Source organism: Lemur catta, chromosome 4 (genome assembly GCF_020740605.2).
Source record: "Lemur catta isolate mLemCat1 chromosome 4, mLemCat1.pri, whole genome shotgun sequence".
In the NCBI taxonomy this organism is placed as follows: domain Eukaryota; kingdom Metazoa; phylum Chordata; class Mammalia; order Primates; family Lemuridae; genus Lemur; species Lemur catta.
In genome coordinates this window covers 29,492,965-29,509,510 of record NC_059131.1, presented here as the reverse complement: position 1 = coordinate 29,509,510, position 16,546 = coordinate 29,492,965, and the positions used below count along the sequence as shown (strand labels likewise).

At 37.9% G+C, this 16,546-nt stretch overlaps 1 protein-coding gene across 10 annotated transcripts in view; it reads left to right on the top strand.

The window, feature by feature from the left end:
- SLC8A1 (solute carrier family 8 member A1) overlaps positions 1 to 3,953 on the top strand; it is a 367,481-nt gene extending 363,528 nt beyond the window's left edge. For all 10 annotated transcript variants that reach the window (XM_045549470.1, XM_045549463.1, XM_045549462.1 and 7 more), the window contains one exon: positions 386 to 3,953. In XM_045549470.1, coding sequence (XP_045405426.1) covers positions 386 to 762 — 377 coding nt within the window. In that variant the 3' untranslated portion in view covers positions 763 to 3,953. The remainder of the gene's footprint in view (positions 1 to 385) is intronic.
- Positions 3,954 to 16,546: the final 12,593 nt, after the last annotated feature.

Below are 16,546 nucleotides of genomic sequence, written 5' to 3'. Positions count from 1 at the left end.
GACCTGGCACAGCTGGATGGAGCCTTGTAATATTCGTTCTTTAGAAGAACCCCATTTGATTCTGATGTAGGTGAGCTGTGATTACTTTCTGAAAAATATTGCCCTGCAAGCTCAATATGACAAAAAAACCTGTGATATCTGTGGATAAAGAATTTGACCAAGATCCCTTTCTCCGTCCATAACACAGCCAGCACCAAACACATGGCTCCCAATAGCTAGATCCTGCTACCACGTGACTCTGATTCAAAGGAACATCAAAGCCAACTTGGTCACTGTGTTTATATCCAGGGTTTGAATCTGCAGTACACGGTTGAAGCTTCCGTCTCTACACAGACATCTTTAAATGTTTAATTGAGTGTCATTGCCTTTTCTTCTTCCTCTGCAGACACATTTGCCAGCAAAGTGGCAGCCACCCAGGACCAGTACGCAGACGCATCCATAGGTAACGTCACTGGCAGCAACGCGGTGAATGTCTTTCTGGGAATCGGCGTGGCCTGGTCCATCGCTGCCATCTACCACGCGGCCAATGGGGAACAGTTCAAAGTGTCCCCTGGCACACTAGCTTTCTCTGTCACTCTCTTCACCATTTTTGCTTTCATCAATGTGGGGGTGCTGCTGTATCGGCGGAGGCCAGAAATCGGAGGTGAGCTGGGTGGGCCCCGGACTGCCAAGCTCCTCACATCCTGCCTCTTTGTGCTCCTGTGGCTGTTGTACATTTTCTTCTCCTCCCTAGAGGCCTACTGCCACATAAAAGGCTTCTAAAGGAACAATCAGATATAGTAAATTTATATATATATACATATATATACATAAAAAATTATGTATAACGAACAGAGGAAACTGACATTTGTCATGTTCACCTACCTGCTGATGGAATCCAGCTTCAAGAGCATACTCTGTACTAGGGCCGAAGTAAGAAACCATCACGTCCCATTCCCAGGGTCATCATCGTGTTGAACAAGGCACGGAGGCAAGGCCCTCTTTGCAGCCCGGCCTGGAAGGGCTGTACTCTCTCCAGGCTCACAAATTGTTAAGGCTTTCATTTGTTTTCTTGTTTTCGATTTTGTTTTCAGTGGGATTGGGGAGGTGGTTGATCTTTGGCTCTTATTTTTGTTTTGTTTTGTTTTGTTTTGTTGGGAGGGTCAGGGTTGTTGCTTCTCTTTGTGGGAGGTGATGAACCATCCAAATATAATTGGTCTTTTGGTAAAAATTTAAATTTTAAGAGTCCCCTCACCTCCTCCAAATACTTTAAAAATTATTTTGGATTAAGAAAGGATCTGGGCATGGAAGAAGAAAGAAGCATGTCTTCACTATATTACCAAATTTCAAGCTTATTTCCAGAATGTGAGCCGAGGTGAAACTGCCTCCAAGAAGCAGCGTAGGACCTAGCATAGAACCAGGAAATGGGATGGTTCTAGATATAGTCTGACATTTAAGGGTATGGTGCCTGGCACTCTTGTTCAACAGGTACAGAGATAATGTGCCTACATTCCCAGGAACATGCAAAATCCTTTATTTCTTATCTCTTTAGCTCTGGACTGTGATTAGCAAGGCCCTTATTCCAGCATTCCAGCCCAGCTAACCCCCTAAGTGTCCCATTCCAACCCTCTTCCTCCTATCCACCTGCCATCCCCCATGCAAACAGGAAGAATGACCCCGTTCAAAAAGCACATCACCCTTTTCCATTTGCATTAATATGTGTCCCAGTCCCATGTTGCTGTTGCCTGGGATTGTCCGTCAGTTTTATTTTCAAAGGCATCCGTGGCTTGCACAATCCTGTTCCAGTCATAACTGAACCTTTGCTCCTTCTTCATGTGCCTGTTTGGAAATGTTGTTGTGATACCTGTTACACAGTGCATGGATGAAAAACAAATAAAACAAAACAAAGTGTATCTGTACATAGTAGAGCATAGTAGATACTGTTCTCCCATTCAGCAACGTTGATTGGACATTGAAGACACAAGTGAGTTTTCTTTTCACCTGAGTTGTTACTTTTGTGTTGTTACTGAGTTTGATTATTACTAGGGACAAAAGGAGAAAAATGGCTTATTGTTCATGGATCTGCACATTCATTTCTAAGAAGCAATAACTGTTAGGTGGGGAGAAGGTAAAGTTATTGAGAAAATAACAGGCAAACTACAATGATCTTCTGGAAAATTAGCCATGTGGAACACATCAGAGGCCTCTAAGAATCACCCATTAGTTCAGGAAGGCCACAGGGAAAGGCCTTGTAGAAAAGTGGATGCATTAGATGTGCCTGGGCTTTCAGAGCCACCCCTTCCACAACACCCTTCCCTCCAAAGTATTTATTTCACATCTGCTCTGTCTGGCACAGATGGTAGATAGTGCTGGTTTGTTCGTTTTATTTTTTTATGTGAAAGGCTATTTCGAGCCCTGTTTATTTCACTGTCCCGTCTAGACCCCTCTGATTATAGCAGTAGTTCCTGACTCAGAAGCCGGGGTGACCAACAGGCCTTGGAAGAAGTGCATCTCCTCTACTTATGATGGAAAAGAGGGCAATTAAATGACATTAGCACCTCCCAGGAGGATTGCACTGGGAGGTTTTTAACCCTTTAAAAGGAAAGGCTCTTTCTATTTCAGAATACCAAAGAACATGGATAAACCCAACATTCCAAAGTAGTGAGTCCACTAATGAGAAAAAATAGAATGACTTTGGTCACCTCTGAGAGACTTCTCTATTTATGAGGAATCTCAGGATGGAGACATCCCTGGCCCTGTAGGTTGATTCAAAGATACTTCAGGAATTAAAGTTGTTGAGACTTATTTTCTTTTCTTCCACTCAGTAATCATGATCATTCAACATTTAATAAATGCCATTTGGTGATTGAATGAATAATTAAATGCTAGTTACCCACTTAATATGCTAGGTGGTATGAAACTTTCTAGGGACTAACCCATGAACGTGACAGCCCAGATCACTGCCCTTGGGAGGATTACAGTCAATGGCACTGCTGTTTTTACAAGTTAAGGTTAAGGCAGCCATATGAAAACAGTTTTATCTTGCAAGGAAAAACACAATTATGAAACTTCTTTGACATAAAACACACTGAAACTGCACAAATGCAATTGCCCACATAGCCAAGATTTTCTTTAACTAAGAGAGTATAAAGCATAGGTTTGGAAAAGCACCCTCTTTAATGTTGGCCAACATGCAGTTACATCTTCCCATTTTAAACCAAGAAGGCATTCACGTCAGTGATCCAAATCACTGAGAATGTTCAGTTAATCCCAGTTTTTATCTTTGTTGGCAACAGTACTTTTTTATGACCCACACCTTTACAATTCCTTATCTGTCTTAGAGGCCCACCACTAACCTATCATGGCCCACCGACACTGGTGACCTAATTTTTTGGGGGGGTGGGGGGGACACACTTTAACCCATCCATTTTTTTTCCCCAGAGATTTACTAAGTGGAAATCTAGTCTAGAGACACCAAGTAAATATAGCCAAGGGATATAAGTTGTCTAAACATTAGAAAGATTTTGCACTCATTTCTTAGCCATATTAGGAATGTCAATAATCTTGTAGCAAATTTTCACAGAGGACTTTAAGAAATTCTTACTGTTGGTCAATTTCAATTTCAAAGCTTTTTGGTTTGTTTGCTTTTTAAATTTTCATGCTATAGGAAAATATGATTCTGATTGTTCAGGGTTGTTGTTAATTATTATAGTTGTGTAAAATTATTTCATTTTATTTGTTTGATTATTTTATTTTGTGTGTATTGTGCACAGCTTTAGGGGGGAAAGTGCACTAATTGTGCTGTTCCTTATAAATGGTACACATTATTGACACAGACAAATAAAGTTTCTAATTGTTTCTGATTTAATCACTAGAAATACAGCATTTTCTGTATGGAATGTTTTCTCTCTTCTCATTGTCATCTACTTCATTTTCTGTTTTCATGTTTTGAAGAAATAAAGACCAAAAAGGTATTATTGTGCAATTAGTATCCTCATCCAAAAGAAAGAAAGCAGACATCCAGTAATCACACTCTTGCAAATGTCAACCATTTGGTCATGCAATGTTCTCTTTGTAATGTCCCAAGAGAACATAGTGTCAGAAGACTGGTCTATTGTGCAGTGCTAAGATGAATGTTGGGCATTTGTCCATTTCACTATTCTTTTTTTACATTTTTTGGTATGACTCTACATTCTTTCTGCATCCAAGAACATAAACCCATGAAGAGTTACATGTCAAACAACTTTTTAGCATACAGAAGATTGTATCAAATCAATCGATCCCAATAAAACTGAGCACTGGAAGTATAGTTGCTTTCAAAGGGATAACTAAGTAAATTGCTCTTTTAGTTCCATATACTGTATTCTTCTTGATTCCCCTGCCTTACATTCGTAATTTCTAATTATATAAGTTATTGACTTCATATATCATACAATAAAAATAGTATAGGATAGGAAGAAGTGGCATCAGAAACGGAATCACCATTTTGGGGGGAAAAATGTGACTTCTAAAGTTCATGTACTTAAGACTGGGCATGGTGGCTCATGCCTGTAATCCTAGCACTGTGGGAGGATGAGGTGGGAGGATCGCTTCAGGCCAAGAGTTCAAGACCAGCCTGAGCAACATAGTGAGATACTGTTTCTACAGAAAATTAAAAAAATAGCTGGATATGGTGGTGCATGCCTGTAGTCCCACCTACTCAGGAGATTGAGGCAGGAGGATCAATTGAGCCCAGGAGTTTGAGGTTGTAGTGAGCTATGATGATGCAGCTGCACTGTAGCCCAGGCAACAGAGTGAGACTCTGTCTCAAAAAAAAAAAAAAAAAAAAAGTTCATGTACTTATTTCCAAGTTTACATTAAGATAAGTGGATTTAGTTCTTACTACAATAGATAGAATCTGTCCACTATGTACATGTAAAGGATGTTTTATTCATCCTATCATCTTTAAAATTTTCTTTAGAATGCCTCATTAGATTCTCATATGGTCATATGTGGCACACTTTCATGCGTGAAAGAAATAAGGTATAATTTAAATATTTTATTATATCAATTGTTATATATCCTAGGTACCAACCTTTGGCTTAACACAAAATGAGCAGCCAACACCTACTTCTTTAAACAGCAAAAAGAGTAATTCAGTGACCAGAGTGACCTTGATCATTTGACATCCCTTCAGCAAAATGCTGTGGCCCAATGATTCTCAACTTTCTATAAGCAAATTTTATTTTGTTCAAATTTTCTGATTCTACCCTTCCCCAGTGAAGATTTATAGTACTTTGCTCTCTGTGGTTCACAGCATAATTCCACTCATTTTTTGTTGCTTTTCAAAAATGAAATTAAATTATAAAATGTTCTGTTGTAAACAACTCTGCAGGGATTCTGACAGGTGGCTCTCATCCACTACGAGAAACCTGATGCAGCCCCTTTCCCCAGTGGCCTCACTGTTAGTGAAAACTCAGCACCCACACTGCCTGTTCCACAGGGGGTTTGATTCACTGGTGATTCCATAGCCTGAGGCCCCTGATCCTAACCTGTCAAAATAAAATGAGACTAACTAGTTTGTTCTGCATACATCTGATAACTTTGTGGAAGCAATTAGAAAATTACTCTGACAGATGATGAAGCCCTCCATTCTCTAATAGTGACAAAACTTCACCTTCTCAAGAACCCAAATCAGCCCCTTTAAGACTTCTTTCAATGTTTCTGGGCTCAAGATGTGGAGTCTCTCTTTTGATTCTGATTTTCTCTCTCTGATTTTGGACAGTTGCATCCAGAGCAAGTCTTGAGTGTAGTTTCATGACTTTAAGAGCATTTGGCCAGTTCATGATTGACAACGTATAATATTGGATTTCACCCTGACCTACAACTGGCATTCAGCTTTCATTGTAGTGATCACTTTGCTTTGGCCACAGCATTCTAGCTGTTGGTAAAACTGAGCGAAGGTCAATGTGAATTTTAAGCAACAAATAGGTGAGTGCATTATGCAGAGGAGACACACAAAATCATATATGTCTTACAGAAAAAGGAAAATGCTGTTTTGAGTGGATTCATTCCATTTTGTTCGGATCTACCTACAGACTTTTGTTAATGGATTGCATTTCTGCTTTTTTTAAGCATTACATACTTATCACTTCTAGCCATGTCATTGTCTTCAAATCACCCAGAACATCTCAAATGTTGGGCAATCCTGTTGGTGCTACACCTACAAGGATAGCATGGGAAGGATAAATAATTGAAATAGTTAGATATTTCCATTTTGGAGCTTATTCAAGCCATGGTTAATTATCTTACAAAGCAGAGTGTCTTATCTATAGAAGGAGCAACCACTGAGAGGTGGAACTCCCAAGGGAAAGAGTGCTGCAGCTTTCCAGCCCAAGAAATGGTAAGTATCTGGCATTCTGTGACTTTTCCCCTGCCTGCCAAGTGTCCAAAAAGATGCACTCATAGGCTCTCCAAATTTTCAGTTTTGTCAAAGGTCCTCTTATTTAATCTCTTAAGGGGCGTTTAAATCAGTGGTCATATAAATTGTTTATTTTGATTTATTTATTTTCAGGAAAGAGCATTATTTTATAACTTCAAGTAGTTAAACCTATCTTTTCAGGAAGACTTGCTTGCCTGAAATTGCCTTGTCTATCTGTGATCCATGCAGTATTTCAGCTGCTTGGCTGGTTCTCATTCTTTAGAATCATGCTGCCCTAACGTTTTTCAAAGAGTCAGAGTTGTCCCCTTGGGAATATGCAATTTTAATTTTTCCTTTCTCTAATTTCAACCTTGTAGTTCTTCTATGGCTCATCCCATTGTACTCAATTACCCTTAGTGATGCTATTACCTCTCAGAAATGGAGAAAAAGGCTCATTCTAAAAGCAATTGCCCAGGGCATATTTTTCTGAAAATGAACTTGTCACAGGAAAAACCAAATATGATGATATTCCACCTAGAAAACAGTCCTTAGAACATAACGTGGTACCTCTATAAATATATAGGACAGATTATACCCAACAGTTATACACTACAACAGTACTCTTGATTTTATACCTCTTGAATCACACTTATCTTGCTTCAGCACCCATCTACCTAGCCTTTTAGTCTATCAATTTATGTAGGTATGGTTTGCAAATGAGGACCAGCACACACGTCCCCAATCTCCATGAGCGTTTCTACAAAGGTGAAATATATAAACATAGAAAAACATAAAATACAGCTTCCATGCATCTAAGAAATATTAGTGGGCCAAGTGCTTCTTTGTGGGTATTATATTCCTGATTTACAAATAGTAGGAAAGTTCGCATTAATTCCCAAAAACACACCAAGAGAGAAATTAGCTAACTTCAATGTTACTCTGTCAATTTTGACAGTTAATACACAGCCCAGTCCTCCTACTTTGTTGACTGCAAAGACAGATATACCTAGCCAAATTCAAGAATGCATTCACGGGTGGAGGAATTAATTTATTAGAATGATTCTGCATCCTTCTATACTGGAAATTATTTATTCACCTGGAAGGATCCTGCCCAGAGATTTTCAGAGACCTTTCACTCCATTCCTAACCTGCTTTTAATTGACAGGACTTTTTATTAGATCCCTTGAAGCCAAAAAGTAGGACAAGAGAAAAATTTTCTAAGGAGCATTTTTCACCCACCTTGTAATGTGAAGATTGGATATTTGACTCTATATCCCATTCTTTTTAAATGGAAAGAACAATTCTATTAAATAACCAAGTGCATAACTACTTTTTGAAATATTCTGCCTAAAAAAACAAAGAATAAACTAAATTGTATAAATATTAGAAATAAAAGTGATGTGATCCAGATGGCTAGTTTTGAGAAAAGTAATATTCTCCATAGTTCTTTTCTGTACCTTTCTATGCTCACCTTAACATTAAACTTTGAAAACTACTCCAGGGAAAAAAATCTGGAAAGATTTTACATTGAAATAATGCTCATATAATTGAGTAATTTGGCATTTTGGATGATAATTACCTGTGTTGTTGATAAGAACATATTTAAAAATGAGAGAATTGGCACAAAGCAAATGTGTTAAGTAGGATTTAATCACAGATTACCCTTATCTAAGATATTTGAAAGTTATTACATATAAGTGTTATATTAACAGATTCTCAGTGTCCAGAAACAAAGATACAGTTGAAACTTACATTCTCAGGTTTTATATGAAAATCAAAGCTGGGCATACATAATTCTTGGCTTTGGCAATCAAAGTATGCTTTTGGCACACTTTCTCATATTATGGAGTAATTTTGTAGAATACCCTGGACCTATGCAGATGTCTCATAAAAATGCGTTCAACAGTTTTCATTTCTTCCTTTTTGTAAGCCATAAAGGTTTTTTTGGGCCATGAAGCTTTACAACTTGATAATTTAACAATTTCATTTATAAAAGGTAGATTCCATTTTGATTTTGTTATTCACATTTCAGAATTAATGTTAACATTTAAATAATTGATACCTCAGATGGGATATTGAGCTTGAGTCTAGCCTAAATAAGCAACGAGGCCCAGAAATATCTGTCAGTAGTTAAAAGGTTTCTGAAACACTGGCTTTTTAATGCGCAGCAAATACTAGTGTTGTTTTCAGTCTTCTTTCTACCATAAGTTTCCATTTCAACCAATGCAAAAACACACAAAAGATTTGGAATGGTAATTAGAAGACTGTTTCTATGGGAATCAGATATTGTTTCAGCATTAGATCCCCCATCCCATCTCTCCCTAGAGCATAGAGATATGCACATAAATACAGAAATAGATGATGAGTGTCAAATATCTTGAACCACATTTTTGGATGGCTAGTATTGACCTAAAAGCTCATGTCAGGTTCATATTCCTTTTTGTCAGATCTCTTTCATACATGGAAAAAGGTGGAGAGGCATGGAAGAAAGCACATTCCTGATATTTTTTTCCCTTTTTAGCTAAAGATGCAAATCTGAAGTTGTTCAAAAACTGCTTAGAATAATATTAATTATATGGATCCTTCTAAAAACAAGTAATTTATTTTAATTCATGTTACTTTATGTAGCAAGCATTTCTGATAGAAAGTCTTTAGGATCGATTAGAGTTTCTTTCTGACTTTTTGGGGGTGATGAAAACAGCTTTTAAAAATACTATCCTGGTCAAGGTCTAATCCCGGGGGATTAAAAGGATGAGATTTTATAGTTTCCCTCAAAACATAGCACTGAGCAGGCAGATTCCCATGCCTGCTGCCAGTCAGCATTTGCTAAAAATGTTTTAGCAAGTTGGGGGAAAAGAAATAGGAGCCCCACCCAGTCCTGCCACAGATACCTAATCATCTACCACCATGAGTATCCTATGCTGGCTGAAGTTTAGCTTAGATTTTCTCAACTGAACCAACTCTCAACTTTCATGTATACTGATCATCTTGTCCCTAGCATTTTCCCTCCAAGGTCCTCCCAGCAAGCAAACTAGCCCTTTCAGCCAGTTGGTACATGAGATTTTTCCAAGGAGTCTGGTCAGGGTAAGGAGTGGGGCTGCAGAAGAGGCAGTAATGTCAATGCCAAGTCACTAGAACCTGTTTAACCAACTGCTTCATTACATATTGGACCCTGTTTGAGACACTGATCCTTGGAAATAGTAGAAAGACTTTGTTTTATTACTACTTCATCAACAGAACTTTTGTGGCATTGACACTAAGCAAAGGATAACATCATCTGAAAACCAAAAGTTATTTTTATTAGCTACAGCTGTTATTAAATTTGCAAGAAAATATCATCTTTAAAGTTTTAATCCAAACTCTAAGCAGAACAAGGTTTCTACTCCATTATCATCTTTGAGACAGACAATGCTATGGTAAATGTATGTATGAGGCTTAAAATATTCTTGATATTCTCAAATTGTTCTCACAAATTCTGCATAGATTTGCTTTTTTTTAAAAAAAGGTACTTTTCTCATCAAATTGGATTGGAAATTTTTTTCATAACTGGTTGCAAAGTGAGTTTAGCACTCAAAGAAGCTGTGAGCAGTTGTTGCATCAGCAACTCTCCTTCTATGCCCCCTTCTCCTACTTCTCACTCTTAATCCCAATATACATTCTTCAGAAATAACTGCAAATGGCGAGAGAAAAGTCAAAAGGAAAATAGTTGTCTTTCCTTTTAAAATGGACTACGTTTGCTTATCACTTTTAGCATTTTGGCCAAATTTTTAAACTTTAAACATGAAGCAAAGAGAGATGATGTTTTAAATGTCAAGTCTGAAGCAAAGATTGCATTTTTACAAAGCTATCCAGAAAATGGGTATTAATTAAGACATGGGATTTAGTAACATATCAGTGCCCAACCTCTGCCTCCCCTCTTCCTTCATACGGTATCTAGAGGCAAACAAGCATCTGGGCAGGGGAGACATAGCACTGTTAATGTCATAACATCACCAGTGGATTACTAGATGGGGTCAGGAACTAGGCAGAGTAGACGGGGCCAATCTCAGTCCTCAAGCCATGCCACCACCTCAGCTCACCCCCTTGCTGGATGTGGTTTATGACCATTAGAACAATGCCAAAAGTATTTTCACTTGATGTGAGCATTACCAACAGTGACTCCTTTCTGCCCTGAACCAGTCTGTTTTGTTTGACTCAAACCTTGCCAGAGTTGTGCAGTTCAATCACATACTTGCAGCCTCATTGCCTGCGTGGAGAGTGAACCTATCATTTCAAACGTGTTGCCATGGACCAATTTTTAAAACCACTCAGAGCAGCACAAACAAGTGAATTGAACTTAGCAACGAGGAGTCTATAACCTTTTATTTTTTCCTTCCAAGACAATATCCTGACACTTCAACTCTAGAAGTCATGTCATTAGTAAAATGAAAATAATAATCTCTTTATCACTGTTTAGAATCAATTCATACCTCTTCACAGCTTAAAGCATCCATTAACCAACATCAGAGTCATAGATAGTATTATTATACCTTTACCCAAAGACTGGATTTCTTTTGTGCAGAAACCAGAAATGGTTTGGGTCCCTTTAAAGCAACTGACAAGATATTTAATAACATTTGAAAACCATGAAGAAGAAAGAAAGGTTCTGCACAGGCTGCAAGGTTATAGAGGAGGGCAAAGCTTTTTGTCAGACTCTCTTGATGTTTTGCTCTTCCTGGTAAGTTTTTATCTGTCTTAATTCCCAGTGGAATATTCCCCATGCTCATTCTGTGGGAGGATACTGACGTAGTTCCAGACTCTGCCTTTTATTTTCTAATTCTTCCAGGAGAAACAGAACAGCCGTTCCAGAGCTTGTAACATACAGAATAAAAAAAAAAAAAAAATGCCAGGTGCCTCATTGATTGATCCAGAAGTTTTGTACAAAAGCAAACACCATTCTGATTATCTCTATATTAACAGTGTACTCAACAAACAGCTTTCTTAAAGTGACTGAAGCTAGATAAATATCAACTGGATAATTACCTAAGTAAGAAGAATCACAAAGAAGTTAAACTAGAAAACAGAAAATTAGTCAGTTTAGCGAGTCTGTCTTCCAAGATCATTGACTGACTTTATATTCAGTTAAAAATTTTAAAAAACACACACAGACAAAAACTATACAGTCAAGATACTGGAGAAATTTTAAAATCAAAAGTTAGAGTCTATTATATTTTTTAAGATATATAATTCCATAAACCTCAAGCATTTATATTGTACAAAGTATTGTATTAGACACCCTAAGATGATATGAAGAATTCAGGACAGAGTAATTTAAGCAAATTAACACTAGTCTTGGATTTAGTCAGGAAGAGTCCCATTCTGGCATTCTAATTAAATTAACCTTCCATTTTGGTCTAAAGGCATTTTATCAATTTGAGACTGCTTAATGGGGCTATTGTGAAATCTATCAAGAAATCTTCCTTTAATAGAAACAGAAATATTAATTTTCTTAATTTCACATTCTGTCTTTCACTAATGAGATAAATGGATTCAGACTCAACTAACACATCCACAGTCTAACATGAACCAAACCTTGTGTAAAGTCGACATATGGTCTTTTATTTAACATTTCAAATTAGAAAAAGCTTCTTACAAAGATCTTTTGCTTCACTGTTGCTACTTTTTTTATTGGCTGTTGATACTAATTCATCACTGGATTTTCTTACCTTTTCCTGTGCGCTTTGAGGCGTCTGGCTCTATCTCAGTGCGTTACAACTTCAGCTTTCATCTTTTAAAAGCCAACTAGAGGAGTCGACCCAGTCCTTATATCTGAGTACACACGTTCTTTTCATTTTAACATCAAATAATCACAGGAGACACAGAGGCTTTTCTCTTTTGAAAAATGAGTGTTTAATTGATCTCTCTAGATTTTAATTTCCTCATAATTAAGTGAAAGGACTTTGCCATTAGCTTGATTTTCCAGAATGCATCGAGCCCTTCAGGATCAATCAGTACTTCCCTGATATCACCTGCTTGTGTGTATGAGCTGAAGGTGCTTTAAGTTGTGAACCATTTGCTCCCCATAATACGTGATTACCAGCGCAAGTGTCAAGCCATAAAACCACGTGAAAGGTGATAGAAATTTAGCCAAGCAATTTATTTTAAAATAATTCTATGTGCATTGCTGGAAAGAAGTCTCCCTTCCCCCAAGGGAAGTGAGAAGTTTTTTTTCCTTTGCAAGAGACATAAAATAGAAAATGTAATGAGATTAGAATGGATTCTAAATCAGTGACCTTCTTAAAGCTGAATTCACTATGCTTCTAAATGTAAACTTTAAGTTCACACAGCTTCCCATTATAATTTCACTGTTATTTTTCATTCTTCGTGCTTAACCTTTTAAAAGAAGGAGACTGACAGCAGTTATTTTTTACTAAAGTATATGAATTACAAAGAGGATGTGCAATAACCAGGCAGAAAGATATTTAAGGGTACACGTATTCTAAAGGAAGATGAAAACAAAATTCATTTGCTACAGATTCAACTGTCTTTTAAATGCCTCTCTTGTTATGGAGAAAATGACTACTCAAAAAGATTGCAAAAAAGACTTAAATCCTGCCCCTAGCAATCAACTGGTCTGCCACAGCCCAAATGCCTCATTAGCGATATGAAATTGCACACCGACAAAATATAGCAAGAGAATATAGACATTTCCATGGGGAGAAGAAATAAAAAGAAAGCAATCACAGTGAACTCTGCTTATATAAACAAAGAACGGTTTAGTGGAATGAATGTAAGCTTCCTCTTGAAGGAATCCCAGTTAGAATGTCACCGGAGATGGCAAAAACTATTGCAACATCATAGCAGTAACACATTCCAGCTTCATTAGCACTGAGGCACAAAGCTAAATTTGTCAGGGGGAGAGGTAAACAAAAATTACTGACATTGCTACAGATAAGGTGTCTTGTGAGCCTCAATGTTGAGACAGAAAATTGAAATAGATAATATTTTTGTTATAACTATAGTAATTTCTATGACTTCTGCCTAGAGATAAAATTACTTTTCCTTCTCTCATTATACATTTCTATACAGAGCCGCTGTTCAGTTGCAGTAGGCTTTGTATTTCTATATGTCAATAAGCCTCTCACATTAAATTTGACCCCCATTTCAGATTTGATTAGGAAATACTAAATGGAAAAGATCGTTTTTCCATCTTTTTTTAAAACAAATATGCACCGTAGGCATTTTCTGCTGATGACTGCCTTCAGCAACCCTGGCAGAGCTGTCAATCAGAGGCAGGTGTTTGTTGAAGGAGGAGAACCTGTGAATAGATTGAGCCCTCCTTCCTCCACGAGGCTCATTCACACAAACTCTCATCTGTCTTCTTCCTCAACTGCTTGCACCAATCCTGCCTCTTGAACTGACTCAGGTGTACCTATCAGTCAAACAAACGGTGGTTTCCAATTATGTGTGCTGACAGCTTGTTCAACTTAATTCTTCACCTACTGAATTTCATGGATTAACCCTTGATGTTCTTTCCCTCTGTTTACTCTTTTATATGGGTCCTTGCATGTGATACACTTTAAAAAGGATTTTATAAGAAAAACATCAAGTCAACAACCCCTAGTGTGTGTTCAGACAAGAAATGGTGAACAAATTTGGTTGTTCTGGTAATCATACTGAAGTGATTGAATATCACCCACGGGGCAAGAGAGAATTGTAATGCTATTACTAAAATCATACCCTATGAAGAGAGGTCATAGAATTTTCCACATATAGCCTATTAGGAACTTATACATAAAAATATAGAAAAATCATATCCTCTTTATAGAAAGGTCATGAGCCTGAATCATCTTTTATTTAATGTTTGATCTATATGTTGATAAACTTCTGAACCTGAAAATTCTCCTTAATTAAACTAGCACCAATAGAATCTGTCCCTTAACTATATTACAAGAATGTGTGGGGAAAAAAATCCAATATTGACCTTCACATTCCACGCGGAAAAACTTTGTTCTGGGAATGCAATGAAGGGGACTTAAAATAAGCTACTACTGTGATTTCTTAAAGTTTGGTCCCCAGACAAGCATCATCAGCAACAACTTGCAAATTTGTTAGATATGCAAATGATCCAGTCCCACCTGAGACCCCAGCCCAGCTCTATGAATCAGAAATTCTGGGAGTAGGTCCAGCCATATGGGTTTTAACAAGCCCTTTAGATGATTCTGACACATGCTCAAGTTTGAGAACCATTGATCTACTATGCAGTGCTCCGTGTGGTCAAGAAGAATCAATGTCACCCACTGCTTAACTCTGCTTACTCTTAGGAAGAGGCTTAAAAGCCTAAATATAGGTTCCTTTGAGGTACAATACATTCAGTTATATGGGCAGAAATGTCCACCATTCAGACTTAAAATATAATTTTAAGGAAAATTAATCCTTACAAATATTTTTTTTCTGGTATAACTGAGCTTCAGGCAGGCTCTCCAATCAGAGACATTTCTAATCAGCTTTTCTAGTTCTTTTAAAAAAAAAAAACCAACAGCTGATCTGCTTTGCCTGACTGCCTCTGGGCCTAGAAAATGACCCTGGACTCCTTTCTCCTAATTGATTTGCTCAGGCTCATTTGCCTTAATGCTAAACCACTGTGTGAAAATACTGAGTTACACTTAATGCTGCAGTCCACTGGTTTGAGGAGTAAGTGTGTACTGATGGAACTAAAAGGACGACTAGTTATGAGTGAGTTTTAATTTTACAAGATGTTTTCAAAGACTCACAAGGCTCATAAAGCTTGAAAAAAATAAATAATGTAGACATCACCGCAAGTCCCCTGGGAGCTCCTTTCTGTGGTGTCTCACTTGAGTTGGTGCAGAACTGGAGTGGAGAGTCAGAAAGTGACTTTGCTTATAAAAATAGCCTAGCCTTGAGAGTGTGTGTGGGTCATGTGTGCACGTGAGCACATATGTGTATGTTTCCTTAAGTCTAACCTGAAAAAAAATCACATTTATGGTTTCTTAAAATACTCATGTATTTGACTCTTCATTTTGATACAGAAAAGTAACTCAAAATATGTTAAAGGAGTCCTAAAATGTAAGCTGTTCAACAATGATATTCTGGAAAGAAATGCTATAACTGTCACTCCAAGCCTCCCTTAGGAGAAGCCAAACTTGTCAGATATTTTGGAATGCTGTTCTTTTTCAGGAACTAAAATAACTGACGTCTCATATTGTATTCTACCTGCCTGTCTAAAGTCCGTGTTCCTCTCTCTTTGCTGGTCAGAGCTTCAGCATCTGAGTGTCCATTTCCTGTCACCGAGGGCGTGTTCTCATTGGCTCTTTTCCCATTGTCTGTCCCTGTCTCTCACAGCTGATCACCAAATAGCTCCAACTAAAGCACAGTTCCCCTTCCTCTGTCCCCACCCTTGTGTACATCTCCATCTGCACATCCTGTCTTTTACTCCGAGTTAAAGCCTCACTGAGAAGATTCTTCTTAGACTAACCACCACCATCAGGCCACTTCGTTGATGGGAAATACGCCATTTTGGGGGAAGGAGCTGGATCAGACTGACAGGGATTCACTCAGATCCACAAAGATCCAGAGCCTCGACCTCCTTCCTGACCTTTGTAGTCCATAGTGGATTTTTGTTTTCGTTCTTGTTTTTTTACAGAAGGTCTTAAACCCAAGGCAGCTTGCTCTTGTCCCCAGTCCATGATTTATGTTTATTGGCTCAAGTCTTGAAAACTTGAACCAAGCCTAGATTAAAAATTTCTCTCAGAAAGCTTAGAAAAAAAGTTACATATTCTCAAGAAATTTATTTATGTGGTACGTTAAAAAGGCATAGAAGGTAACAAATAACTGTTTCTAATCCCCCAAAGCTTTGCCTTTCAGTGTCCTTCACGGTGATTTTCGTATGTCAGTGGTGCAATTCAACACTATTCCAATAAGCCATAATAATAATTGTTGGCACAACTGTTACAACAACAGGACTTCCCTGGGTTTCATCTATTCATTTCTGTAGACAGTGGGAAGCTCACACTGAGGAGACATTTGTAGCTTCCGAGACAAGTGCAAGGGAAGGACCTTGCATACTGTGCATGCTGAAGATACGCGCAAAACAGTTCTGTGCCTCTGAGGGAGCTCTCAGAGGGGCAGGCGAGAAGGGAGGCTTCAGGTAGGAAACAAATCTAGAAC